The sequence below is a fragment of the Aspergillus sydowii genome (genome assembly GCF_001890705.1).
Source record: "Aspergillus sydowii CBS 593.65 unplaced genomic scaffold ASPSYscaffold_1, whole genome shotgun sequence".
Lineage (NCBI taxonomy): Eukaryota > Fungi > Ascomycota > Eurotiomycetes > Eurotiales > Aspergillaceae > Aspergillus > Aspergillus sydowii.
The window spans coordinates 3,450,956-3,475,340 of record NW_024467859.1 but is presented as its reverse complement, the minus strand read 5'-3'; the positions used below and the strand labels follow the sequence as shown (position 1 = coordinate 3,475,340).

The 24,385-nt window shown below is 51.9% G+C and overlaps 10 protein-coding genes across 10 annotated transcripts; 3 read left to right on the top strand and 7 right to left on the bottom strand.

Annotated features, from left to right (window-relative positions):
- Nucleotides 1-335: 335 nt before the first annotated feature.
- Nucleotides 336-860, bottom strand: ASPSYDRAFT_84577 (uncharacterized protein; the record flags this gene model as incomplete). The annotated part of the gene is made up of 1 exon (XM_040851370.1): nucleotides 336-860. The coding sequence occupies one exon, from the start codon at nucleotides 858-860 to the stop codon at nucleotides 336-338; it is 525 nt and encodes a 174-aa protein (XP_040708381.1).
- A 252-nt stretch (nucleotides 861-1,112) lies between these two features.
- Nucleotides 1,113-2,369, bottom strand: ASPSYDRAFT_39309 (D-2-hydroxyacid dehydrogenase family protein). The gene has a single exon (XM_040845874.1). It carries the CDS (start codon nucleotides 2,199-2,201, stop codon nucleotides 1,185-1,187), a length of 1,017 nt encoding a protein of 338 aa, XP_040708380.1. The 5' UTR covers nucleotides 2,202-2,369; the 3' UTR covers nucleotides 1,113-1,184.
- ASPSYDRAFT_84575 (uncharacterized protein) lies at nucleotides 2,352-3,823 on the bottom strand (the record flags this gene model as incomplete). The annotated part of the gene is made up of 4 exons (XM_040851369.1): nucleotides 2,352-2,511; nucleotides 2,579-2,913; nucleotides 3,007-3,525; nucleotides 3,572-3,823. 4 exons carry the CDS (start codon nucleotides 3,821-3,823, stop codon nucleotides 2,352-2,354), a joined length of 1,266 nt encoding a protein of 421 aa, XP_040708379.1.
- Nucleotides 3,824-4,737: 914 nt separating this feature from the next.
- Nucleotides 4,738-6,299, top strand: ASPSYDRAFT_139993 (FAD-binding oxidoreductase; the record flags this gene model as incomplete). Its single annotated transcript, XM_040840999.1, has 3 exons — nucleotides 4,738-5,568; nucleotides 5,637-6,007; nucleotides 6,056-6,299. The coding sequence occupies 3 exons, from the start codon at nucleotides 4,738-4,740 to the stop codon at nucleotides 6,297-6,299; spliced, it is 1,446 nt and encodes a 481-aa protein (XP_040708378.1).
- Nucleotides 6,300-6,402: 103 nt separating this feature from the next.
- ASPSYDRAFT_334331 (uncharacterized protein) lies at nucleotides 6,403-7,807 on the bottom strand. Its single transcript, XM_040845089.1, has one exon. It carries the CDS (start codon nucleotides 7,483-7,485, stop codon nucleotides 6,550-6,552), a length of 936 nt encoding a protein of 311 aa, XP_040708377.1. The 5' UTR covers nucleotides 7,486-7,807; the 3' UTR covers nucleotides 6,403-6,549.
- Nucleotides 7,808-9,861: 2,054 nt separating this feature from the next.
- ASPSYDRAFT_107246 (uncharacterized protein) lies at nucleotides 9,862-12,426 on the bottom strand (the record flags this gene model as incomplete). Its single annotated transcript, XM_040839876.1, has 1 exon — nucleotides 9,862-12,426. A coding segment is annotated over one exon (2,565 nt), but the record flags the coding sequence as incomplete, so codon positions are not given.
- A 654-nt stretch (nucleotides 12,427-13,080) lies between these two features.
- On the bottom strand, nucleotides 13,081-17,179 carry ASPSYDRAFT_193080 (uncharacterized protein). The gene is made up of 5 exons (XM_040843667.1): nucleotides 16,526-17,179; nucleotides 16,335-16,498; nucleotides 15,752-16,264; nucleotides 15,112-15,702; nucleotides 13,081-14,594 (listed from the first exon to the last, which is right to left on the bottom strand). Exons 1-5 carry the CDS (start codon nucleotides 17,171-17,173, stop codon nucleotides 13,205-13,207), a joined length of 3,306 nt encoding a protein of 1,101 aa, XP_040708375.1. The 5' UTR covers nucleotides 17,174-17,179; the 3' UTR covers nucleotides 13,081-13,204.
- A 985-nt stretch (nucleotides 17,180-18,164) lies between these two features.
- Nucleotides 18,165-19,113, top strand: ASPSYDRAFT_39305 (uncharacterized protein). Its single transcript, XM_040845873.1, has 2 exons — nucleotides 18,165-18,483; nucleotides 18,543-19,113. The coding sequence occupies exon 2, from the start codon at nucleotides 18,560-18,562 to the stop codon at nucleotides 18,809-18,811; it is 252 nt and encodes an 83-aa protein (XP_040708374.1). The 5' UTR covers nucleotides 18,165-18,483; nucleotides 18,543-18,559; the 3' UTR covers nucleotides 18,812-19,113.
- A 490-nt stretch (nucleotides 19,114-19,603) lies between these two features.
- On the top strand, nucleotides 19,604-21,292 carry ASPSYDRAFT_138474 (uncharacterized protein; the record flags this gene model as incomplete). Its single annotated transcript, XM_040840843.1, has 2 exons — nucleotides 19,604-20,527; nucleotides 20,573-21,292. The coding sequence occupies 2 exons, from the start codon at nucleotides 19,604-19,606 to the stop codon at nucleotides 21,290-21,292; spliced, it is 1,644 nt and encodes a 547-aa protein (XP_040708373.1).
- Nucleotides 21,293-22,465: 1,173 nt separating this feature from the next.
- On the bottom strand, nucleotides 22,466-24,210 carry ASPSYDRAFT_39300 (F-actin-capping protein subunit alpha). Its single transcript, XM_040845871.1, has 7 exons — nucleotides 24,030-24,210; nucleotides 23,942-23,960; nucleotides 23,694-23,809; nucleotides 23,540-23,629; nucleotides 23,433-23,485; nucleotides 23,236-23,373; nucleotides 22,466-23,174 (listed from the first exon to the last, which is right to left on the bottom strand). The coding sequence occupies exons 1-7, from the start codon at nucleotides 24,084-24,086 to the stop codon at nucleotides 22,826-22,828; spliced, it is 822 nt and encodes a 273-aa protein (XP_040708372.1). The 5' UTR covers nucleotides 24,087-24,210; the 3' UTR covers nucleotides 22,466-22,825.
- Between the last annotated feature and the right edge of the window lie 175 nt (nucleotides 24,211-24,385).

Sequence of the window (24,385 nt, the reverse complement as noted above, 5' to 3'; positions counted from 1 at the left end):
TCGGGTGTGCATTCAGCATCGGCATTAAATTCAACTTGACGATATCGCCATATCGTGATTGTCTGAGTGGGAGACGTGCAAATCAGACAGTCGATCTGGTGTCTGCAAGTGTTATTAGTGACCCCCACTTTAGCCAAGTTAAATTAAACTCGTAATAGTTGCCTGCAGCTGCCTCCGGTTACGTGGCAGTGAACAATTGAGTTGTTCACTTACAGATGAGAGATGGCCTCGTGGGTTACTATTGTTCAGTTTATAAACCTCTATCTATATACATCTTTTCTCTATCCCCCTAACTCTCTAACTCTATACTCTTTAATATCCCCAACTCTATACTCTTAATTTCCATCTCTCTCTCGCAACAACTCCTCAATATGGGCATTTAACCAATACCCCTTCAACACCTCCCTACTCATCCCCTTGGCCCCCTCAATGACCCTTTTACAGCTTCCCGCCCCACAAGTGCACTCAAACGCCTGGTCCATCTCCCACTCAGAGCTGGGATAGAAAAACGTCAACGCATCTCCAGCCTTCAGCGGCCGGTCGTCGACAACACGCACCTCCATGCGCGCCATGTCGAAGTTCAGCGACGGCTCGCACGAGTGGTTGCAGAAGACCAGGTCCGAGTTGAGCTCGATGTGGCTGTCGCGGCCGGTCTGCACGGAGGTGTATGCCTTTTTCCCCGGGGTGGCGGTGGTGATTTTGGCGAACACGGCGCCGGCGGGCAGGGAGACTTCGGAGATGGCGCCGCTGGCGAAGGCCTTGGGGCTGCGGACGACGCGGAGGAGACCGGGGTGGGTTGCTGGTGGTGATGTTGTTGAGGCTGGTGCCGCGGGGGTGGGGGGTTGGACTGCGATGGGCATGTTGACAGGAACTGCGAACTGACAGAATTGAAACTGAACGAGCTGACAGGAATTGGGAACTAGATTGGCAATGGAAGACGGGAAGCGGGAGTTTAAGAGTTACGGGTGAGTTACGAGGTTAAGTTTATTAAGGTGAGTTGTACCGAGGAACGCAAACGGAAGCGTCTATACCGGATTCCTCAGTGCTCCGATGCAGGTAGACTGTGGAGCTCCTTCTATCCGAGGTACATTGATTTACACATGTTGATTGGGTTTGGTTGATTTACTGACATTGACTGATTACACATGTTTGCTGTATTGGCATTAATTGAGGTACCGGTAGAGTTATAGCAAACAGCGCAACTGCTCGCCATTCAACCACCGCTCCACATTCGCCGCAACCTCGTCGTACCAGCCGTGGATCTGCTCGTCGCCGTATCCCATATGCGGCGTCAGGACGACCTCGCTGCGCCCGTCGACCCCCCACTGCGTCGTGCGCCACGGGCTGTCCCCCGGCAGCGGCTCCGGCTCAAACACATCCAGCGCCGCGCCCCGGATCCCCCCCTTGCCCAGCACCTCCAGCAGGGCCTCTTCGTCCACCAGCGGCCCCCTGCTCGTATTCACCAGCAGACTGTCCTGCTTCATGGCAGCCAGCTCATCCCTCCCCACCACCCCGCGACTCCGCTCCGACAGCACATAATGCAGACTGACCACATCCGCCCGGCCGAAAAAGTCGGCCTTGTCAGCAACAGCAGTGAAACTCCCCTTTTCCAGTCCCAGCGACAGCGCCCGCTCATCCGCTGTCTCCTGCGTTAGGTTCGCCGACCACGCAATCACCTCCATCCCAAACGCCACGATCGCAATCCGTCCCACCGCCGCCCCCAGCTTGCCCAACCCCACCAGCCCCAATGTCTTGCCCCCCAGCGTCATGCCCAGCGACCCCTGCCATTCGCCATTCTTAACCGCTGCGTCGTCGCGTGGCACATGGCGCGCAAGACCCAGGATCAGCGCCCAGGTATGCTGGACTGTAGAATTGACGCCCGGCGGACGGGTTTCTGTGCCTGCGACCGGGATGCCGCGGTCGGCGCAGTAGGCGGTGTCGAGGGCGCGGTTGCGCGTTCCGGTTGTGAGGAGGAGCTTGAGGTTTGGGAGACGGGAGAGGGTTTCGCGCGAGAACGGGGTGCGTTCGCGCATGGCGAGGATGATGTCGAAGGGGTGCAGGCGGGCGACGAGCTCGTCTTGTTGGGCGGGGATGGAGGGGTTGAGGGTGCTGGGGAAGGACTCGATGGTGATGCGGTCGCGGAGGTGGGCGAAGTGCGAGGGGGCGATGCCCTGGTAGTCGTCGAGGATGGCGAGCTTCATGTTTGAAGATAAAGTCAAGGAAGAATTAAGTGGATGAATAGATGAAGTATTGAAGTATTGGAGTAGATGAAGGTAAGTTGGTAGAAGAGAGATCGGCCAAGTGTTTAGCCGGTCACTCAACAATACAACAATAAAATATAAATATAAATATCATCCTACGTATTCAACCTCAATAATCCCTATCTCCAGCGCAGAAGGACTACTCATCTGCACAATCTTCAAGCCTGGCACCGACCCGACCAGCTCCTCAAACTGCCCTGCTGTGCGTTCCTGGCCATTAAACGCAGCCCACATGTTCATGTCGCTAAATCTGCTCTCATCAGCACATACACAAGTATAGACCGTAGACAACATACCTCATCATCCTCTCCACTAACAGCGACGCCGTCCCCGCCTCCGCGACAATCCGGTCATTCACCACAATGCGATCCCCAGGCTTCAAGGCCGGCACAATCGCCTGCAGGATGCGGCGGGCGTACTTGTCGCTCCAGTTGTGCAGGATCGCGCGGAGGAGGTATACAACCTTTTTATCTGGGATTGCTTCCTGTTCTTCAAAGATATCTTTTGCCTGGAAGTGAATCCGGTCTTTGAGTTCAGAAGGCAGTGCAGCCTCTCCTCTCTGGATGACGGATTCATAGTCCTGCACTATGAACTGGAGATGCGGGTATTGCTTTGCCAGCTCGATGCTGACCTGTCCAACGGACCCAGCGACCTAAGTAACAGTCAACAGATTAGAAGTTAGCTTCCCAAGAGGATGAAATGAAACGGAAAGAAAGAAAAGAAAAGAAGAGGAAAAACGGCATACATCAACAACAACACCCCCCATCCCCTCCCAATCCAAGCCACGCACAATCGCATCCGCAGCCGAAAACTCAGACGACGCCGTCTCCTCTAACATACTCGTAAACGCACTCGGCCTGCCCTGTTTCCTCTCCTCATCGATATAAGCATAGAGCGTTGAGTCAATGCCCGTCGAGATGTTAAACCCCGTCTCGGTGGGTTCCTCGCTGGGTCCGTATCGTTGTAATGCCTCGGAGAGGTGATATGAGAAGCCGAACATCTCTTCGAAGCCGAATTTGATCATTGCGAGCAGGCCCGGGTTGGTGAGAATTGCCTTGGAGAAGCGGGTGTGTGAGATGTGGCCTGGGGAGGGCTGGGTGAAGATGTGGTAGGCTGCTAGAGTGGTGAAGAGGCGTTGGATTGTTTTTTTGTCGAGATCCTTGGTGTCTTTGGCTATGGACTCGTAGGTTGTGCTGCCGGTTAGAGGGATTGAAGAGGTTAGGTTGAATTTTAGGAGTGTGCGGAGGGCAGATGCTACGTGGTACTATATACTGTCAGAAGAGTGTATAGATCAGTTTCTGTGGTCTCACGGAAGTGCATAGATCCACAAAGACGGCACTGTGGCCGGATAGTAGAGCATTCATCTCGGTTGTTGCTTCAATGGCCTCCACACGCGCTTGCTGGTATGCTTGCGCATTCTCGCCGGCCAGGGTAGAAGGGTCAGGGGAGTCGGCGTCAAAGGAGAGACTGAAGTTATTCGCAGATGTGAATCCGTCAATCACTTCTGCTGCGGCGGCGATCTTCTTCGCCAGGTCGACGATAGTGCTGGTGCTTTGTGCCATGGCTAGCTTTGAATCTGAGATAAGACAGCAACAACTGCATACAGTAAGAAAGATTCCCTATATAACCACCACGCTGCAAATATGCACCTCGGTCTTCGGACTCCGAATCGCGCGAGTCGAGTCAGCCAGCAGAACTAGCATTGCAGTACAGCAGACTACACTCAGTGATATCGAATTAACTACTGACCTCTCGTGCAGACCCGACAACTTCCAGATAGTAACAGGACCATCCCGGCAAGAAATGCATTCCACACCTACATGCATAGACGTCGGGACCGAAAGCCACCCGCAGCTGGAGGATCAATCCCTGCTAGTGCTGACCCATGACTCAGACGCGCCGCACAATCCATGATGTTACAATGGATGACAGTGCCGGGACGCGACCCTGCGAGATCCCTGCAGTCGGACGAACACCTGTGCACGGTGATTTCCAGTGGTCCCCGCGTCCGGGTGTCTATGGCGTCGTTGCTTGAGTTAGGGCTGGGCCGCTGGGGAGTAGTTTAGCTTGGCTTGTTCCGGAGATGGCACTCTTGAAACCTCATAACAGGATAGATGCATTGAACCCAGCTACGCCACGAAGGAAACTGCTGCTTATTGCTTACTATCCGAGCGGGGGTGGAGATGCTTCCCAGGTTTCGGCTTCGGAGATGGCTTTTTGGGTGTGGAATGATTGGCAGATCTCTGATCCGGCGGCGATCGTCTGATGCGCATATGATGGTGTGGAGTATTATTTACAACATACTCTGCAGTTAGCCTACCCAGAGGATGTTTCTGGGTTGGATAAGCTTATGTACAGGCTCTATGGATGCGTGGGTACATAAAGCTGAATGGTTTCACTGGATGTATGCTTTAATATATTCAATTCTATACAGCCTTGACCATATCTAATTGAGTAGGATCCTGTTCTCATCAGCATGAAAACAATCCTTTCTCTCTCCCTGCTAGCCCTAAAAGCAACCGCAGACGTAAATCTAACAGCCCTCTACGCCGGCCTTTCCCCTGCCGCCGAGATCATATACACCACTGACACCGATTTCACCAACGGGACAACCCCCCGGTACACAATATACCGTCCACCGCGTTCCTACGGCACCATAATCCCAGCAACAGAAGCAGACATCCAGCACCTCGTCCGAACATCCGTCGATAACAACATCCCCTTTCTCGCAACAGGAGCCGGACACGGGATTACAAAGACCCTCGGTGAATTCCACTTCACCAACACAGGAATCATAATCGACCTGAGCAACTTCAACACCGTCGAGCTCAGTCCAGATAATGAGTCCATCACTGTCGGCGGCGGCGCTACATACGGAGACGCATACGAACCCATGTACAGCGCTGGCAAAATGATGGCGATGGGGAACAGTCCGTGCGTTGGAATCGTCGGCGCAGGACTCGGCGGTGCAGTGGGGATGTGGCAGGGATTATACGGGCTGGGGATTGACTCGCTACTCTCAGTGCGCATGGTCACGGCAGCAGGTGAGTTAGTATCTGTATCTGCGACTGAGAATCCAGACCTCTTCTGGGCGATTCGTGGCGCCGGCGCGAATTTCGGGATCGTTACCGATGCGACGTTTCGGCTGCATGATGTGTTTAATGGTGGAGATGTCGCGATGAGTTTCTTTAGATACCACGCAGACCGGAATGGATCTGTCTGGCGGGCTTTACGGGGGTTTGATGATGATATGCCGGATTTGCTGGCATTTAATATTGCTATGAGCATTGATCCGGACTCTAGAGAGGTACCCAAACCCTAATAACTACACCCCTTCATCCAGGTAACCTCTATCCACTGACTATAACATAAAAGCCCTTCATAGCCGTGCAAGCAAACTACTACGGCCCCGCCTCCGAAGCAGCACCCTACATCCAGCCCTTCCACGCCGCGGCGCCATTCGACGTCCAAGAGATGGTCTTCTCCTGGCCCGAGCTCCAGTCCTACACACACACGGTGGACCCGCGGAACTGCGCGCCGGGGCAGTACATGAACGAGTGGAGCATTTCCCTCAGACAGACAGATGTGGACACATATATAGAGTATTATAACCAGCTGCATGCACTGTGGGCATCTGAGGAGCGATACACGGGGCAGACTGTTATTGCGCGATTTCCGAATCGGGTTGCCAGGGAGGTTGGTGACGATGAGACGGCGTATCCTCACAGACGGGCTATTTCTCATTTGTATAAAACTTCTATCTGGGACATGGTCGGCGGGCTAATGGATTCTAGACTGTTTGAAAATTTCTACTCTGATCCTGCGCTTGACGAGAGCATTAACGCGTGGATGCCGGATGTGATGGGTCTGTTCCAGGGGACGAGTGGGTTTGATGAATTACATGTGTATGGGAATTTTGCACAAGGGAATGAGGGACCTGAGGCGTGGTACGGGAGTAATTTGGATCGGTTGAAGGAGCTGAAGCGGATTTGGGATCCGAATGGGTTGTTTAATTATAATAACCCTATTCCTGTATGACTTCAAGCTTAGCAGTATGATGGCTTCAGTTTGAAAGCTCGTTTTTAAGACTATTTGATAAAAAGTGTTCTTTAGCTTGTATATATTATGTAGTATGCCTTCAGTTGATCTGCTGGAACTGTACATTGAGGCGTTTGAAGATTAGGTTAGTAGGCAGTATAGTACGGAAAATAATATAAAATGCTGTATTCCAAGCTCTAACCATTATAGTTCTCAGACATCGTCATCTCACAACCCTATATACAGTCCATTACAAAGTCTCCAAGTTCTTCTCCGCAAACTCTTCAAAGCTCGTTAGTATCCCACCAGACTTCTTTACCAAGTCCACAGCCTCAGCAACCTTCTCTGCGGTCCCCTCTCCATAGTATCCTGGTCCATCAAAGAAGCTCATCATTGCTACCATCCGCCCCCCCTGCTCCTCACTCATGAACCCCTGATACACACTCTTCGGAATCTGCACATACTTCACATCCTCCCCAGATACCTTGGAGATAATCCCCGCCATCTCATCAAACGAGCACAGAACTGACGAAGCATAGATGGTCTTCCCATTACTCCCCTCAGGATCTTCAAGAAACGGAACAAGGTAAGCCCCCGAATCCCCCGCCGAATCAATCAACGGGATTTTAGTTCTCGGATCATTAACCCCCACAATAGCAAACGACCCATCCTCCTGCCTCGTCGGCATCATGACCGTCGCCAGATTCTGCATGAACATCCCCGGAGCAATATACGCAGTGCCCAACCTGAACGGGAGAGTGCGGAGATAAGCCTCAATCTCGGCTTTGGTGTCGAACTGGTCCACGGGTCCACCATTCCAGAGGTTATTGCAGTGCACGGCTGTGCTGAAGATGAAGAACTGCACGTCCGCTGCGATCGCGGCGTCCGCGACGGCCTTTGCTTGTCGGGTTTCGCGCTCCTTTAGGTCCGCCACGTACTGTGTTTCTGTGATGAGGACGACGGTGTGTGCGTCTTGTACTGCCGCGGTGATGGTAGAGGGGTCGTCGAGGTTTGCTTCGGTTATTTCAACCCCTTTGGAAGCGAGTGCTTGAGACTTGGATTTGCTGGCGTCGCGGGTTATTCCCCGGAGAGTATACTTCTTGGAGAGAGTTGGGTGGGTGAGGATGGTGGTGAGGATGGCGTGGCCTTGTTGGCCGGTTGCACCGAAGACGACGAGCTTGGACATTCTGACGATGTATTGTGATGGAGATTATTCTATAATGTTGTATCTGGAGGTATTCAACTCACTTCTATACTTTATATACAACTTAGTCTGGTGGAGACCGACGGGAAGCCGAGAAGGCCGAGCTCGGGCGGAGATAGCTGGAGACCGGCCGGAGCTAAGAGACTCGTACTCTATATCATCGACTGTTGCTATGACACACTGCGTTGTGCCTTCCAATCCTCTGCCCCCACTTTTTCTGGAACTTCAAGGCGTATAACCAACCCAAATGTCCACGCCGTGCCATGACAATCGGTCTCTGCCCATCGTTGTCTCTGGCTTCCAAATCAGCACCCAACGCCAGGAATCTCTACAGTAGGTCTTCATGAACTATTCAAGCAACAACTCGCAACATGCATTCCCCGTGGGCTTTTAGGCGCATAGAATAGTTGGGTTCCCCCGAGTTATCAGTTGATTCTATATCTGCATCTTGGTCAAGAAGAAGAAGAAGCAATTTTGATGTATCGCGGAAGTTGTATTCGACAGAATTGGACAGTGTAGCCTATCATTCTTGGGCTCTATACTTGCAGTGGCACTCTTCGACCATGGTCCCTTGATTCTATACTTGCACCTCGGTCAAGCAGGAACTTGATATCAACAGGATACGGATGCTCGGTATAGAGCCCCGGCGACATGGGAAAGCGGAGTTTGTCCCGGTCAATCTCGCGCGATCTAGCTCTGCGCCTAATTCAAGCAACAGCCTAGTAACACCAGGCACTGATAATAGCGCCCATGGTTCATCCGGCTGTTTCTGCCAGTTTCCAAGTGGGGTGTTGCCGGCGCCGAGCTCGTCGATCTCATCCTCTAAATGCATGGATACCGATAGGAAGCTGAGAGCAACGCTGAGAGAAGGCTGAGACCGGGCGGAGATAACCGGAGACCGACCGGCGTTGAGATATGTAGCATCTCAGATCGATCAGATAGCTCTGTTCCTTATGGATATGGTTCAATATTTACAGATCTATGTCATCTGGTGCTGTCCGAATACACTAGTTTGCCCCTTCTCCTTAGTTTCCGCCGCCTTTCTAGAATTGCAAGGGTAGACCACGAACGTGAATGCCTTGCAATATCAATAGGCGTTTGCCCATCGTTATCTTTTGCTCCCAAATCAGCACCCCCGGTCAGCAGTTGCTTTACTACCTCATGTCTGCTTGTCGAGGCTGCATAATGGAGAGCAGTCCGTCCTGAATAGTCTTTTGATACAACATCTGCCCCTCGCTGAAGTAGGACCTCGAAAATGTCATCTTGACCACTTTCAATGGCATAAAAGAGCGCGGTCCTCCCAGAATCATCCTTCGATTCTATATCTGCCCCTCGCTCAAGCAAGGCCTCGAAAATGTCATTTTGGCCACTTTCAATGGCATGAAAGAGCGCAGTCCTCCCAGAATCATCCTTTGATTCTATATCTGCCCCTCGCTCAAGCAAGACTTCGAAAGTCCCACTGCGACCATGTTCAATGGCATAAGAAAGCGCGGTCCTCCCAGAATTATCCTTTGATTCTATATCTGCCCCTCGATCAAGTAGAACATTAACGACGTCGGGTTTAGAGAAGCGTCCAGCTGCATAAGAGAGCGGGGTTTCACCCCTATCATCCTTGGATTCTATATTTGCACCTCGGTCAAGTAATGTCTTAACATTTTCAGCCGAACCCATGCGAGCGGCGACAGACAGTGGGGTTTGCCCTTTATGGTCCCTTGATTCTACATGTGCACCTCGATCAAGCAGGACCTTGATTGCTTCAGCGCCAAGGGGTCTTTCGGCGGCACAAAATAGTGCAGTTCTTCCATCGTCATCCCTTGATTCAAGAGCCGCGCCACTGTCAAGGAAGAGGTTGATTCTCGGTATAGAGAGGGGGTTGATTCTCGGTCTAGAGAAGAGCTTGATTCTCGGTATAGAGCATGAAGAAGCGGCATGGAGCAGCGGAGTTTCTCCCCGCGAATCCCGCGATTCTGGCTCTGCACCAGATTCAAGCAGGAGCCTAGTAACGCCAGGTGTTGATGCGAGAGATAGTGGTGTTCGTTCTCCTTCATCCGATAGCTCTGTGTCAGCGTTCTTTTCGAGCAGAATCTTTACAATTGGTTCGTGGCCTCCTATTGCAGCATGGCAAAGGGGCGTTTTTGTTGTCCTGTCTTTGCCGTCCACGCTGGCGCCGAGCTCAAGAAGTAGCCCAACTGTAGCTACACAGCCCTTCTCCGACGCATCTGAGAGGAGTCCATCCAAATCCCTCCTCAAGGATGCGTCGTACGTCAGAAGGATACATGCTGCTTCGTCGCACCCACCAGTGACAGCGGCACATACAGGATGCCCGTACCGCTGGCCCGAGTCCACTATTGGAGAGCCCATAGAGCACTCCATCGTAAGGAGCTTTAACCACTTGTGCTCCGTTAAGATGTACACCCGGTCTGCAGATGAGCTATACCGACGTACTTGGTGTTTCTCAAATATGTTATTCTTCAGGATCCAACTTCCGGTGGGGAACTCTGCTAAAAAAGGTTCCTGTGCCATTCCATGCTCGGCCGCAATGTTGGCGTGGTGGAACACGTTTTGCACAGCATATTCAAGGAACGGATAACTCCGAGATACAGATTCGACAAGATAGCTCGCCTCGGGGGATTTGGCTCGTGGAAGATCTTGGGAATGCGGTAGACGCGGCGACAAATCAATGTTCACATAGTTCAAACAGCAAGCTTTCAAGGCGTCGTGGCTGGGTCCTGGGGCAATGCTGCCAAATTCTAGATTGTTGAGGCCCTCGTCCCGCAGGAAATCACGAACAGACTCGTGGATAAACTGCACTGTTGGATTCTTTGTGGATCTAGTCAGTTCTGCGAGCCCTTTGGAACAGTCGACCATGGATATTTTGAGAATTTCTTCGTCGACTTCTCCTTGGTCTGCTGTCCAATCTGCGAGGAACTCGGAAGACTCAGTTCCAGCAAGAATAGCAAAATAAAGCTCTTCTTGCTTCAAGGGGCGTTTTGCATATAGAACCCACTGTAGGCAAAGTAGCGTTTTTGCCATATTGTTGTTGTCTCTTGTCAAGATGTCCTTCAATAACGAATGCAATCCATTCGGTATCTCCTCTAGCCTTCTTTTGAGAGTGTGAACGTGGCCACGGGAATATTCCTCGTTGAGTATACGTACGACAAGTACTGCCCACAAGAAAATTCCTGATGATCGATTTATAATATCTTCTCCTATATGCTGAACCTGTCTGCTGCTCCCTACCTTGAGTTCCGTGCTCACGTACTTGGAAATGTCCATGTGGTGATCGCCTTGATCTTCCAGCACCAGCTCAACTTCATTTCCAACGGTAATATGAGGATAATGGCGGCTTGAAAAGCAGACAAGGAGCCGAAGTCGGTTGGATGCTGCAATTTCGCCCAATTGTTCGAAGAACGATAACATATCTTGGACCTCCTCCTGTCTGCACTCGTCAAGGGCATCAATGTAGCATATGACAGAGCGATCTTGAAGACCCTCAACCGCTGTACAGAAGAGATCCTTTAGGGTTTCGATACTCCAGGTAGGGGGATTCCCGTGGCCTGTGGCTACTGATGATGTGTCGAATACTGCCTGTAGATCTGGCAGCTGTTCAAGTAGCTGCCAAAGAAGAGAACGATACATTCCTAGCACTGTCTTCTCCAAGGCTTCGCCACGAGCATTAAAGAAGAAGGACACAATATTGACGTCTCTCATCTTCTTCCTGGCCTGCGAGAAAGCGAATTTTAGCAGTGTAGATTTACCAGCCCCTGGCTTTCCCTTTATCCAGAAGAATCCGTGGTGTTGGTCAAAACAGTCGGGGTTTAGCCAATTCTTGTGCTCTTGACAATTTATCAGCCAATGGCACGTTTTCACATGCGCCATCTTAATTGTTGCATGCCGGCTATCCATCTGGTCGAACCTGAGCGACTCCATATAAATCTGTCTTTGTGATATCTGCGCCTCATAATGGAGTTCTGGGTCGCGATGGTTCTGGTGGTTCCGGCCTTCTGTCCATGAACGCATAGGAATTTCTATTTGTTCATTCCTCACTGTAGGCCTGTGTGGCAAATATAAAAGAATCTCCCTGGCACACGTGGCTGCAGCTGCCGCTGCGAGAGGCTGGAATGTCTTGTTCTTGTGTGAATCCGCGTAGTCACAGATGCCTCGAATAACAAGACAGGGCACCAAATTCACCACACCAGCAGCCTCCATCTCGAAACACAGAACGCCATCTAGTTTAGAGCTGGTCCCGTCCCTAGTAGCACCATACTTTATCACCTGGTTGCCAGAAGCAACAGTACCGAAGAATATTTCTGCACCCCCAGTCCGCGGCACTCGCTCGACTTTCATATCGCGGCGGCATTGAGCACACGTTTCTCCCCCAACGTGGTCGTAGGAGGCTTGGAAGAGGGTATCGACATTGGATGGAGGTTGGTAGGTTTTACTTGCGTCGATAGCATTCCTAGCCGAAGCAAGATTGGACTTCAATTTCGAGAGAGCCGTGAGGAGGTCATGAGAGGGCGCGTTGAGAGAGCCCACACGCTGAAATCCACCGGGGACGGTCTTCCCAAAGTCATACTGGACAACCCCGCCATATTGTCCGTTTGGCTGGCTTATTACAACATCACCAAGTCGGATATCTGCCTGCCTACTCGGTACGCCCCCCGCTATTCCCACGAGGAGAGCATTCTTCAAATTGGGAAAGGCAGCAAGCATTCTTGCTGTAGCAGCTGCTGCGGCGTTTGTACCCATCTGGCCCGCAGGCAGACAGGTGATAACGATTTCATGGTTGTGTATGCGCCCGGTCGCATATTCAGCCTCGTCGTAAAGCTCATCGAGAACATCTTTTGCTGCGGCGTATTCGAGGGGGAGGGGGCAGATCCAGCCGACTGTGAAGTCTTCAGCTCGAGGCCGGTGTCGTTTCATCGTGGAAGTCTGTGTTTAGCAAGGAGCATAATCGGTAAAGCATTTGGCAAGATGAGGAAGGAGGAGAAAGAGAAATAGTGAGATGGAAAGGAGGAGAGAAAAGTAAGAGGGAGGAGACAGCCTTGTCATGGATGCTGATCGGGCTAAACCGCAAATGGCATTTGCCTGGGTGCATCAGGTACATAGCCACACCATAATATCTTTCTATTGGATAGAAGGAGTGTTTCATAAGCCCAGGTACTCTGCAGATACCTACCCAGGTATGTACATAGCCACAGTATAATGTACTCCTGCTGGAAAGAAAGAATGGTTCTTATTTCTACAATATGGCGGGGCGGTCATTGCAGCTTACAGGTAGGTACATTTCGGAAGTGCAAGACTCTTGAATCATTTATTTTTATTTTTTTTTCAAAAAGGAGATATAATAAAGACAAAGCTTTAATGAAACTTGTTAAATTTCAGAGCTCTGCTGATTCCATAACAGTATATATCACCACTGATAGCGGAGTATGCTCATCGCGAGCTAGGGTTACTATGGCCAGTCTTGACCATGGTTCCTGCGAACGAGAGGAAAGCCCGGATTGGACAGAGGCACTTAGGCAGCCATACAGATACAGCCTATACAAAGTCATGTTGTACAAGAAACAAATAAAGAACCCATTCATCCGAAGCTATAAACACTATATACTCTCCATATATACAAATTTAGCAGTTGCACACTGCACAAAGAGCATGACAGACTCCAGCAGTATATACTTTACAGCATCTAGATTAGGATTTATTCCTCCTCCTTCACATCCGGCTCCGGCTGCGGTACATCCTCATCATCACCAAGTATATCATCAAACGTCGCCGCCCGGTTCTTCAGTCTTATAGCCGCCTGTTCCTCACTCGACTGATTGCTAACAGACTTATCCAGCTCAATCATTTTGCTCGCAAACTGCACCGCCAGCTTTGAATCCCAGATCCCCTCGCGCCGATTACATATAGACAGCAAGTACAGTGCCTTCTGCTGCACATCTGGGTCTTTGGACCGCGTCGCCGTCAATACAAGAGGAGGAACCACCCCAAGAGAAAACCCAAACGTCCGTTTCCGACTCGGATGCTGCACCGCACTCCGCGCAATATACCCCTCAGCCAAGGCAACAATTCTCGCAAAGTTATCATTATGCGGTCCCCAAGCATCCGCAGGATCCCACGTATGCGCCGTCAACAGCATAGGCGAGAGCAAGAACCAAATCCGCAGGATATCCGGGTCCTGCCCATAATCCACCCCATAGCCTATCGGATCTCGCATAAATGCATCATGCAGCTCCTTCATATTCGTCTTGACATCATTCTGCGGCGTCGTGATTGCCTCCCCCCCCGGCTCGCCCTTTGCGACTGCCCGTGCGGAATCTAGCATCCCATGCAGAATATGGTTCCATAGGCTATTCAGCGCATCGTGCACGTCGTCTTCTGGAGTCGGGTTCCGCGCTACAACCTCAAGGCTATCCTGCGGGGAGGCCATGCTCAGACTACTCCCGCGCATCTCAATAAGCTGATTATCCAACCTGGTGAACAGCGAACGCATCGTACGTCTCGGGACAAGCGAGCCCGTGCGCGGAGAACCCGACTCGTACTCCCGGAGCAGATTCAGCCCAGACCGCATGTGGATGATGGCCGCCTGGTTCGAGCCGCGCAGACACTCAAAGCAAGCAAAGAAAATACACGAGATGAGGATCAGATCCGGCTGTGCGTAGGCCAGTCCGCGAGGGTGCAGAATCACCCTATCCTGCAGGAACCGCAGGGCCTTGCCGTACTGCTGCATGGCGAACTGGGTCATGGGGCTCCAGGTGCCGATCGCGGAGGGGTCGTCGTATTCGTAGACCTGCTGCATTGCGCCGAGGGCGATGACGGCGTGGGCGAGGACGTCCTCGCGGTGTGCGGCCTGGAGCACGGGCTGGGAGAAGTGGATGGGGAAGCGGGAGCGCATCTGGGCGAGGAAGAAGTCCAGCGAGCGCTTCTCCGCGCCGGTGGTGGCGAAGCTGGCGCGGGGCGTGTAGACGACGATGCGCAGGTTGGATTGGGGGTCTTGCGGGCTGGTGGTGGTGTAGCTGCAGTTGCGTTTGGAGCGCGTGCAGTTGCGACAGGTGGGTTTTGCCTCGTCGCATTTTATTCGGCGGGCTCTGGGTATTTAGTTGGTGGCTGGAATAGACATTGAGGAGACGGGGTGAACAGCGTACTTGCAGACGATGCAGCCTGTGCGGACTTTTGTTGAGCCTATACGGATGTTCTTGGGCGTGTCCATTGTGGAATGGGGTGGTGTGAGGGGGCGCTTGAGCTGGGGACACAGCTCAGCGAGACATTTGGGCCATCGCTAATTCGAATTAGTTACTGTTAGTTAACTACCTAGTAGTGAGTTACAGCAGGGCAATGCTCTTATTAAGACGGGGCCGGCCCGGATTTGCGAGCACCGCGCATGCAGATCAGCAGCTGCCGATTGGCTGGAGTGGGCGCATTCTGGGCCTGGACTCGACTCTAAAATAGTCTGGGTGATTTTCAAATTTACAGGCACTAATTATACAGTACTTATACAGTACTTACAGAGTACTTATATAGTACAGTTAGTCTGAGAAGCCAAAGCCACTCGATTCATCCCGCCCATGCATCTCATCCGTCTTGCCCACACTCAGCCGCTCATACTTGCGCAGCATATCATTGATCCCCGACGCCGCATGCGCCTGCCACCCCCCATCCAGACTCCCAATATACTCGCCCTGGTCCGACAACCGCTCCAGCCCCTCCGCATAGTGGTTCCACCGGTCCGGAACCTCAGGCGACGTATTCTTAAAGAACAGCTCGTCCAGCTCCTCGGGCACCCCCACCGAACTCTCCCACTTGCCGCACTGCAGCCGGAATTTCACCGAGTGCCAGAATATATGGAACAGGTGCGTGCCGATGGGCGAGCGCGCGGCAATCACCGAGAATGCACTGGTTAACGAGAGGAAGTCGTGGTCGAGCACGTTGAAGGATTGCTGCTCCAGGAAGGCGAACAGGGCGAGCAGGATGGCGTACATGGCGAACTGGTGCGCGCGCTCCATGCCGTATTCGTCTTTGTGGAGGCGTGCGAGTGAGGCGATTTCTCGTGCTGATGATAGTGCTATTTCGAGTGCCCCGGCGTCGGCGATTTGGGTTGAGGGTTCCTGGGCAACCTGGCCTGTTATGGCGTTGAATGGGGGCTTGCCGTCGAACCAGTCGCAGTAGAGGTTTATGAGCAGTGCGTGGTATCGCATCCTGAATCGTTTAGCTAGTAGACGAGATGGGAAGGATGTGGTATACAAACAGTAGCAACAGTATATGTGGTGCTGGCTTCTCTCTCGGCATAAACGTCACTGGGAGATTGGCCTCCCATTGTCGCAGTTTGTTATACAGATCCAACTTCTGCTCTGGCGTATTCCCACCCGGATCAGATCTTGGGCTCAGCGTGCGCGACATGTCTCGAGCTATATAAGACAGATGACAAGCCTCGTCAAACGCCTGGCTCAGCCACGACGGCCTTTCCGGCCTGTTTAACGGATATGCAACCCACATATCCGTTGGCTTCGACTCATCACGATCAATCCGTTCAATGCTAACATCAGTTACAAGACTCGGCCGCAGAAAATTCGTATGCACAATCGTGTCGATCTGGAATAACCCCCACGCAGTCCGCTTCACAGACGAGATCATATCCTCGTCCATAAACGAGCGGTTCAGGTTCAACTCGGGCCGGTTTATAACTCCCAGCGCTTCTGCCATTTCAATCGCGTGATTGAGCATCATATACCCGTTATCGTCGTCTCCCACCATCGAATATCTGGTAAAACGAATATGAGCACAAGGGAAACTGCAAGACCTACGGGTGGCCTGATCAGGCGGCAGCACACCTTTCATATAATAGCAGCGTGGCTTGTAATGACGCCAGTCGCACGACGGAGCCTTTCTCGAAGTGGTTGCTCTGCATGTGTCGCTCGGCTTCAGCGAGGAAGTCCGTGCCCTTAGTCTTCACGTCCCCGGGTACCGTATACGCCTCGGAGTAATGTGAATAGTGCTATCAACGTTAGCTACCCTGAAGAACCCTCATTCCACACATAAAACATACACAGGCATTGGCAAGTAACGCATTAACAAGATACGGGCTACAAAAGTCGGACTGCAGATCCCCTGCCTGCATATGTTTAATCAAGATCTCGCGGTCCACAAACGCATAAAACGGATAATCCCACGTAAAATACAGCGATATCAGATGCGACACCAGCGCATCGTCATCTGTGACCGTCGTCCACGGCTTCGCGGGAACCTTGACCGGCGCAGAATCACACAGGTAGTGAACATCCATGACCTTGGACCGGAACGGCGGCGGGCCGCTGTCGACCTTGTATCCAGCCTGCAGACCCATCTGTCGCACTGACTCGCTCGATGCTGTTTCCGGTGTCGGTAGACCCTTTGACAGCTCGTCAAGATAGCAGCGCGCCTCTGGGAATGTAGCGCCATTCCGGACGAGCTCTAGGAACGGCTGGATCCCCGCTTCGTCGGTCATTTGGATTAGCCGGAATGTATCTCTGAGAAGATTCTTGTAGTATTCGGGATCCGTCTGGGTGCCGTCAGGCTGTGCGCCGTGCTCGCCCAGGCGACGGCGGCAGTTCCGGCAGGGGGCCATGCCGGAGCAGCGCTGGGCATACTGGTTGAAGGTGACGCAGCCGGCCTGGTCGCCTGTCCCAAACATTGTGAGCGGCGTCTGGTCTTGAGGTTGGAAAAGGACAATCCATGGAGATATTAATAAAGAAGATCGAGGTCGAGGCCATCGGGGCGACAATGGGTGACATCACAGCGCCTGTTTGTTCCTGTCACGTGTGACGCTCTATGACGCAGTGCGCCACCCAAGTATTTACAGTGCGATTTTCCTTGGAAATTGTGCGACATGGATAAAGTAGCCGTGGTTCTCTGTTCTCCTGCACTCTATTTAAGCTTATCGGCACGGCCAGTGGCCAGTTCGTTTTTCATGAGCTGCCAAGCCGTATACAGCGACGAGCAATGATCTCATACGTCCACCTCCTTGCCAATAATAATTACAACTATAAAACTAACCAGCATCAATTCTGTCGCAAGTGACAGTACATATCGGTGAGCTCGACCTAATCTGGCGCGGATATAGAATTACTGGGCCATATTCGATGGACTGGCGACAAACGAGTTGGCATCATCTCATCGGCGCTCATTCCTCGCTTCCTCTCTTCACTGTATGGCGGACACGTGGTTCCGCCATTCCGCGTGGCGCAAAGCTTAAGAGAACTACAGAGTACATACTCGCCGGTGTTACACAAGGTGTACTTATTTTTTTTCCCAAATACTACTCCCGTTGCTATCTCGTTATACAATGGGAAAAGCCTTCGTTGCACAAACGTGACAACTCAAGCCCTAAACCACTATTTCTGTCCTCCTTCAGCCCTTGTTCTCATGTACAACAACAAAGTGTGCAATGAAGAGCGGGACCTTGACGGATATCGAATCCTGTTTGAGGCCTTGCATAGGACTCAATTGTCGGGTTCGTTCCGAGTGATCGCCTGTTTGACTCGGACTTGACTCCCGAGTTGGTCCTTCGGCCTCCGAACGTGGTCGAGTCCGACACTGTAACTATTATTGAATACAAAGTACGGTATATTTGAACATATTCTCCGAGAAGCCTGGGAGCAGTCATCGCGGGTACCCTTGCACGGGCGGCACATATCAGTACTCGAGCCCGCGCCCGACCGGGGTACAGACTGCGTCACAGCAGTTTTGGCCCCAATTCTGGGCGGATAAAGTGGTGCTTGCAGGCACGAGCTCGACTCGACGGGGCGCACTAGCAGTCTAGTTCTCACTGCCTCTTCTGCAGGCTTTTTGGTGGATTCGTCACGCAAGACACAGCCTCATCAGTTCGATTCCCCCGAGTTATTTATCCTTGGCCCCGTGCTGCTTGACATATGTCAAATTTATTTGAACTCTATCGAAGGTCGCCCAGAGTATTTTGTCTGTCAAATACTTAATTAGAGCGAGGTATGTTGAGTGTCCATCACCCCGATAATGTCTACTTGGCGTAACTAACACACTTCCAGACACAGAATAAACAACCATGAGTGAAGACATAAAGCTCCAACAACCGGCTCAAGTACACGCAACTTCGCCCCTACCCTACGACTACGAAGCCCAACAAACCTACCCAGTCCAGAAAAACAAGATCCGGACATGGGACGACACAGTCCGCGAATGGAAGCATGGATCGAAGTCAAGGGTCGTTACGTACTATCTCAAATGTGTTTTGATTGGCTTTATATCGGGCGGGATTGTCGGCATGATCATCGGTCTTAGTCTTCGGTATTCATGATTTGGTTGTTATTTTCAGGGCGTCTGGTGTATTTATTCACGATGGCTTGACATGACCGATGCAGGAACGCTCCCAATAAACGAAAGCCCTGATATCGTCTCATTTGCTCCCAGGCCAAGATCCGAAGAGTGTTGCTGGCGATGTACGGGATGGGTTCTACGAACGGCTTTACGCACTGCAGGGACAACGCAGCACCTACACTGGCGATTCGTTTTGTACAGATTACTCGGCCCATTTATGGAACTATAGGCGCAGCATCGTGGATCTGAGTTGCCGTAGTAGTACAAGAGCATTATTACTCTGGCTTTGGATGTGCAAATGCTATTTGCAATGAATGTATTCCCTGGCGGCTGGTTAATACCCGTTAGGATGTGAATCACGGTCCCGGTGTAATTCTAAAGTTGACTCATACATATTCACTCCTTGAAAGATGAGTCTGCAACTCAGCCACTATCAGTCCTATCTTCCCCCAGCGAGTGAATATCACGGACCAGACCGGACAGGCGTCAATATCAACAACCCAGGGCTGCATTGGTTCCTGCATATAAAACCGTCCGGGCCAATCGGAGCAAATCGAACCCTGCAGCAGTCAGAAGACCGACATGAACTGGCACAAGCTGACTGGTGCAGATTCTGCAGCTTGTGAATAAGATCGCGCTGCCTCAGGCCCTTTCCTCCCAGCCGTATATAACACAACGTCACCGAGTCACACACGTCCACCCAACTGCGTCTCCGTCAAACCAACCCATCCCACATCTCTTCTCCCTTTCTTCAGGGTCAGTACTGACAAGGATGGATCTCGCAAACCTGGCAGCCCCGGCCTTGGGGTCGCGATGCATCGGCCTCCAAGCCCCTACCATCCCCGAGGCTGAGGTGCTCTGGATAACTTCACACTCAGTCCAAGACTTCACTTATCCCCCGATCAAAGACATCACCGGCGAGACTCCGCCAGGCCTCCAGGGAGGCATTCCCAAGCTAGATTTCTGCAATGTGTCGGTTGCCTTGACTCACCCCGGTGAGAACGACACCGAGCTCATCTCTGTGTGGCTTCCTCCCCACAAAAAATGGAATCGCCGATACACTGCGACTGGTGGTGGCGGAATCGCGGCTGGATATGACTTCAACATGGTTGGCCCCCTCGCTGCCGGATTTGCGACTTCGTCCAGCGATGCCGGACTGAGCCTCAACCATACCGTCGACCCTCAGACTGGCACTTGGGCGTTGAATAAGGATGGGTCGCCAAACGAGGCCCTGTTCGTCAACTTTGGCTGGCGCTCTATCCACGACATGTCTGTTGTCTCCAAGGACCTCATCAAGCAATACTATGGCGCCGGTCCGCAATACTCATACTGGACTGGTTGTTCGCAGGGTGGAAGACAGGGATATGCAGCAGCAGCAAAGTATCCCAAGGACTTTGACGGCATTCTCGCAGCTTCTCCATCGCTCGGAGAAGAGTACGTCGCTCCAGCTACCTTTTGGCCTGTTGTCGTCATGCACAACGAAGGCGAGATCGTACCTTCTTGCGTCTTTGATAAATACCAGTCGGTCATCATTGAAAAGTGTGATCCGCTCGACGGCGCCAAGGATGGTCTCATCTCGGATTACGATCTTCTGAGATCTTGCCCTAAGGAGTTCGACTCTTCCAGCCTGGTTGATACAGTTGCCCCCTGCGGAGCGGTAGGCGTTATAACCATAACCGCCAGACACGCAACGATTGTCAAGAAGATCCTCGAAGGCCCACGCAAGAGTGACGGCACAGAGCTCTGGTTTGGTACCGCACCCGGCGCAGACTTCTCTGGCGTCGCAGGGACTATCTACCACAACGGCGAATGGATACCCAGGCCTTTTCCCCCAGGTGCAGCCTGGCTCAAGAGTATCATCGTCCCTGAAATAACTGACATCACCAAAATGAGCTACGCAGAGTTCTTCGAAGCATTCGACAAATCAGTCAAGCTGGGCGGAGCATACATTGGCGACGAATACCTCGACCTTTCTGCCTTCAAATCAGCCGGCGGGAAACTGTTGAGCTGGGTTGGGCTTGCGGACCAGTACATCCCGCCTTCACATCTACTTCATTTCCACGATGACGTGGCCGCGAAACTCGGCAGTCAGTCCGCTGTTGATGACTTCTATCGAGTCTTCACTGCACCCGGTGTTGGACACTGTGCAGGTGGTCGTGGCCCTCAGCCGGTTAGACCCATGCTTGCGCTGATGGATTGGGTCGAACGCGGAAACCCGCCTGAGACCCTGCCGGCGAGGACAATCGGCCGTGGTGCACAGGAGATGACCCGAGATCTGTGCAAGTACCCGAAACGGCCTGTCTACAAGCAAGGAGATCTATATCGATCGGCGAGTTTCCGATGTGAAGAGCCGACGATGAAGCCTACAGAGCGGGATGGGGGTTCGGATGACGAAGACTCTGGTGCGGGTGCAGGTGCGCGGGCACTGCGTGCTGATTCTTGGTGGTACAGTGTTCCTTGAGTGTTTCTGCTTTTCGTGTCGAGTATGGTGTTGTACTGAGTGTAGTAGCCCAAGTTGGCGTTATGGAGTTGCGGTCACGGATGTATTCATGGTGATCAAGAATGTATTCTAATTAGCTGTACTGTACTGGACTATGGAAGCACCTATGACTACCCTGTCATCTTAACCTGGGTGTGGAGACAGTCTACTTGACAGATTAAATGAATGCTCATAGCCATTAACTAAGTCACGACCTCTCTCTCCTGCTGCCTGATTCGCGTCTATAAATACCCTCTTCCCACCTTCTCCTCGACAGCCTTATACTACTCAATCCAACCTTCCTTTCTTTTTTCAGGCTGTCCGCCCCGATGACTCTCGCTCACCTTTTTATCCTCAAACTTATGAAGACACTTCGAAGATAGAGAGACCCTATAACTGAAGAAGAAGCCTGGCCTTGACCCATCGTTTTCCCCTTTACCCATCTTCCAACTATCTCCCCCAGGATACGTTCTGGTGTATCTCTTCCTTGGATCTGGGAGAGATACAGCATTGTCATCTCTCTGATCGACCGCTTGTGGGCGAGAACTCTAACCTGTACCTGTTCTCGTCCCATCGCGCCGTGTGACTCTACTTGCTTCAGACCCTACACAGATGGTCCATCAGGCAGAGACAGACCAAGGCATAGCATGGAACGGTTATCAAGGCATACCTGGGCAGTCTAGAACCCCCTCTAGCAGGAATTCAGTGATTCCGCCGCGAAGGCCAAATTCGATCATCCCGGTCTATTCAGGGATCTATTAGCGAGTTTGGTTTCATGTTGAATTTAATACTTCGCGCAACAGGCACTTTATACAATCGTACGCAGCAACCAACCTATTTCTTCGACTGGATTCAACCAGGCCTCCTGTTGAGCAGGTGCAGTTGCAGCCGCACCCCACTCCCTCTCCTCATCCGAAAGTGAACTCCGAGGCAGATACCTGCATATACCCTCGCTCCTTGAATGCCGATGATGTCTCCGTGGACCAGCCGCTGTCCGGGGAATAGCATCCCAACACCCAAATACAGAGTGTGTCACCACATCCATTGTTCTTTATGTCTGGCAACTCCCACGCCAATTGGAAGACATTTCCTTGATTACACTCCGGATTGGATATACTGCGTCAGAGACAGCTGGCTAACCACCAGCCGCGCATTGCTGCGGCGGGGTGGCCAGCGAAGACTCGATCTTCTTGGGCACCAGGTGTATCTAGTGCTTCCAGCTACTATACGACATCTTAGACTATGAAAACGAAGGGGTCCTGTTTACTTTCGGCATTCAACAGCTGCTGGGTATCGATGTTCTGGTTATAACAGGGTCACAAAGCACTAGATCTAAGTGGCAGTCTGCAGGTTGAAGAATAGTACTCGGACGGCCAAGTCACCCTGCATCCACACTCAGGGCTTTAGATACATACGTATATTAAATAGGCATGGAGTATAATTCATCCCAAACAAATCAGTTGTATCTCACTATGTGCATAAATAAATAACCTAACACCGTACATATTCGTACTCTCACCGTCCCTTTCCACCAGAGATATCCTGTCCCAAGCGGTACCCGCCTACCTTCTCCCATTCAACCTTCTGTCTCGTGATCGGGAGCTGCCTCCGCAGGGACTTGAAGGCACCCTCAGCCATTTGACCAAAGGCCTTGTTCAGTTCCTCCTGGTAGCTGCGCTCGGCGGCCGCAATGCGCGAGATGATGCTCTCAGCGGTGGCGTTGGGTACGGATACGCTGATGGGCTTCGTGGTGTTGAGCGCGACGTTTCCGTCTTCGTAGTAGTGCACATCGACATGGATCTTCCCGGTGATGGTTGTGGAGTCGCCAACGGGGACTTGGTAGATAGAGCGGAACCGGCCGTTCCTATAGAAATGAATCAGGGCTGTCCTCTAATTGGCCGCAAGGTGTGGGTGTGCCAAGTTACCAGAAGTTGTTGGGGGAGTAGCGGTTGGCAACTAGTAGAATGGCAACAGCCGAGTCGTTCTCAATCGGGTATACACCGTAGGAAGATGCTGGGTAGTGTTCCTGGGCATGCTTTTCCAGCGCCTTGAGAAGGGATTTGCTGCCAGAAGATCAGTCCGCGGTTCGACAAAAGCACAACAGCATTTGCAGCCAACATACATCAGGTCGGCATTTTGTGAGTCCAAAACGTAGGACTGCGACGCCGAAGCTTCCTATCACACTTATCAGCACCTTTATCCTAACCCGCGGTATGGACAAAATCTCACTTGCGCAACATGGTCGACTTCAAACGACGTCTGGCTTTCCACATCAAAGTATCGGTTCCCCTCAAGCTTGTTGAATTCGCTCACAATAACCTGCCACGTTGGAGGTCAGTCATGGTGTTGTCTATGGTCAAACAGTCGGTGTTCCAGGACCAACCTCCTGACTAGCTCCCGGCAGCTTCACGGTCGCCAGCTGTGTCTCATTGTATCGTTCGAAGGCAGGTGCGAGAGAGGGGATGATGTCGTCGCCGTCGGAGGTCAGGGTTTTGATGTCTGAACAGTCACGGAGAAATTAGGTTTCAGTTGTGGCTCGCGATAGCTTGCGGTGTGTGCTGGAGTGCGGGGTAGGGGATTGGACATTGGGCATTGGGCATTCAGGATGGATTGGAAAGAGGTTCGAAATACCGGATACGACATCACCGAGCTGGATATAACGTATGTTAGCTAATTGTCAATATGAAGTCCATGTAAGCAAGCTGTAGAATTGACGTACCTCGCCGGGCGGGGCACCCTCAATGAACGAGGATGCAAGTTCAACGGTTGATGCCATGAGGGTTGGAGGACAAAGCTGGTCTGGTAGGAGATGGGATGGGTGCAAATGCGAATTTCGGAAAGGGGAATTGACCAGTAAATTGATAAGAAAGCGCAGTAATTGGAGAGCTCAAGCGGAGGGTGAGGAGAACAGCTCCGTCCGCGGTGTCAACAAGCCGCTCGACCGCCTAGCCGTGCACGTGCATTCCCCGGCTAGGCTCCTATACAAATCGCCCGGCGGCCAGTCGGCGGCCAGTAAGAAAAAGTTCAAGCGACTGTTTAAAACAATTTGCAGTATCATTAATAATATTATTTAAA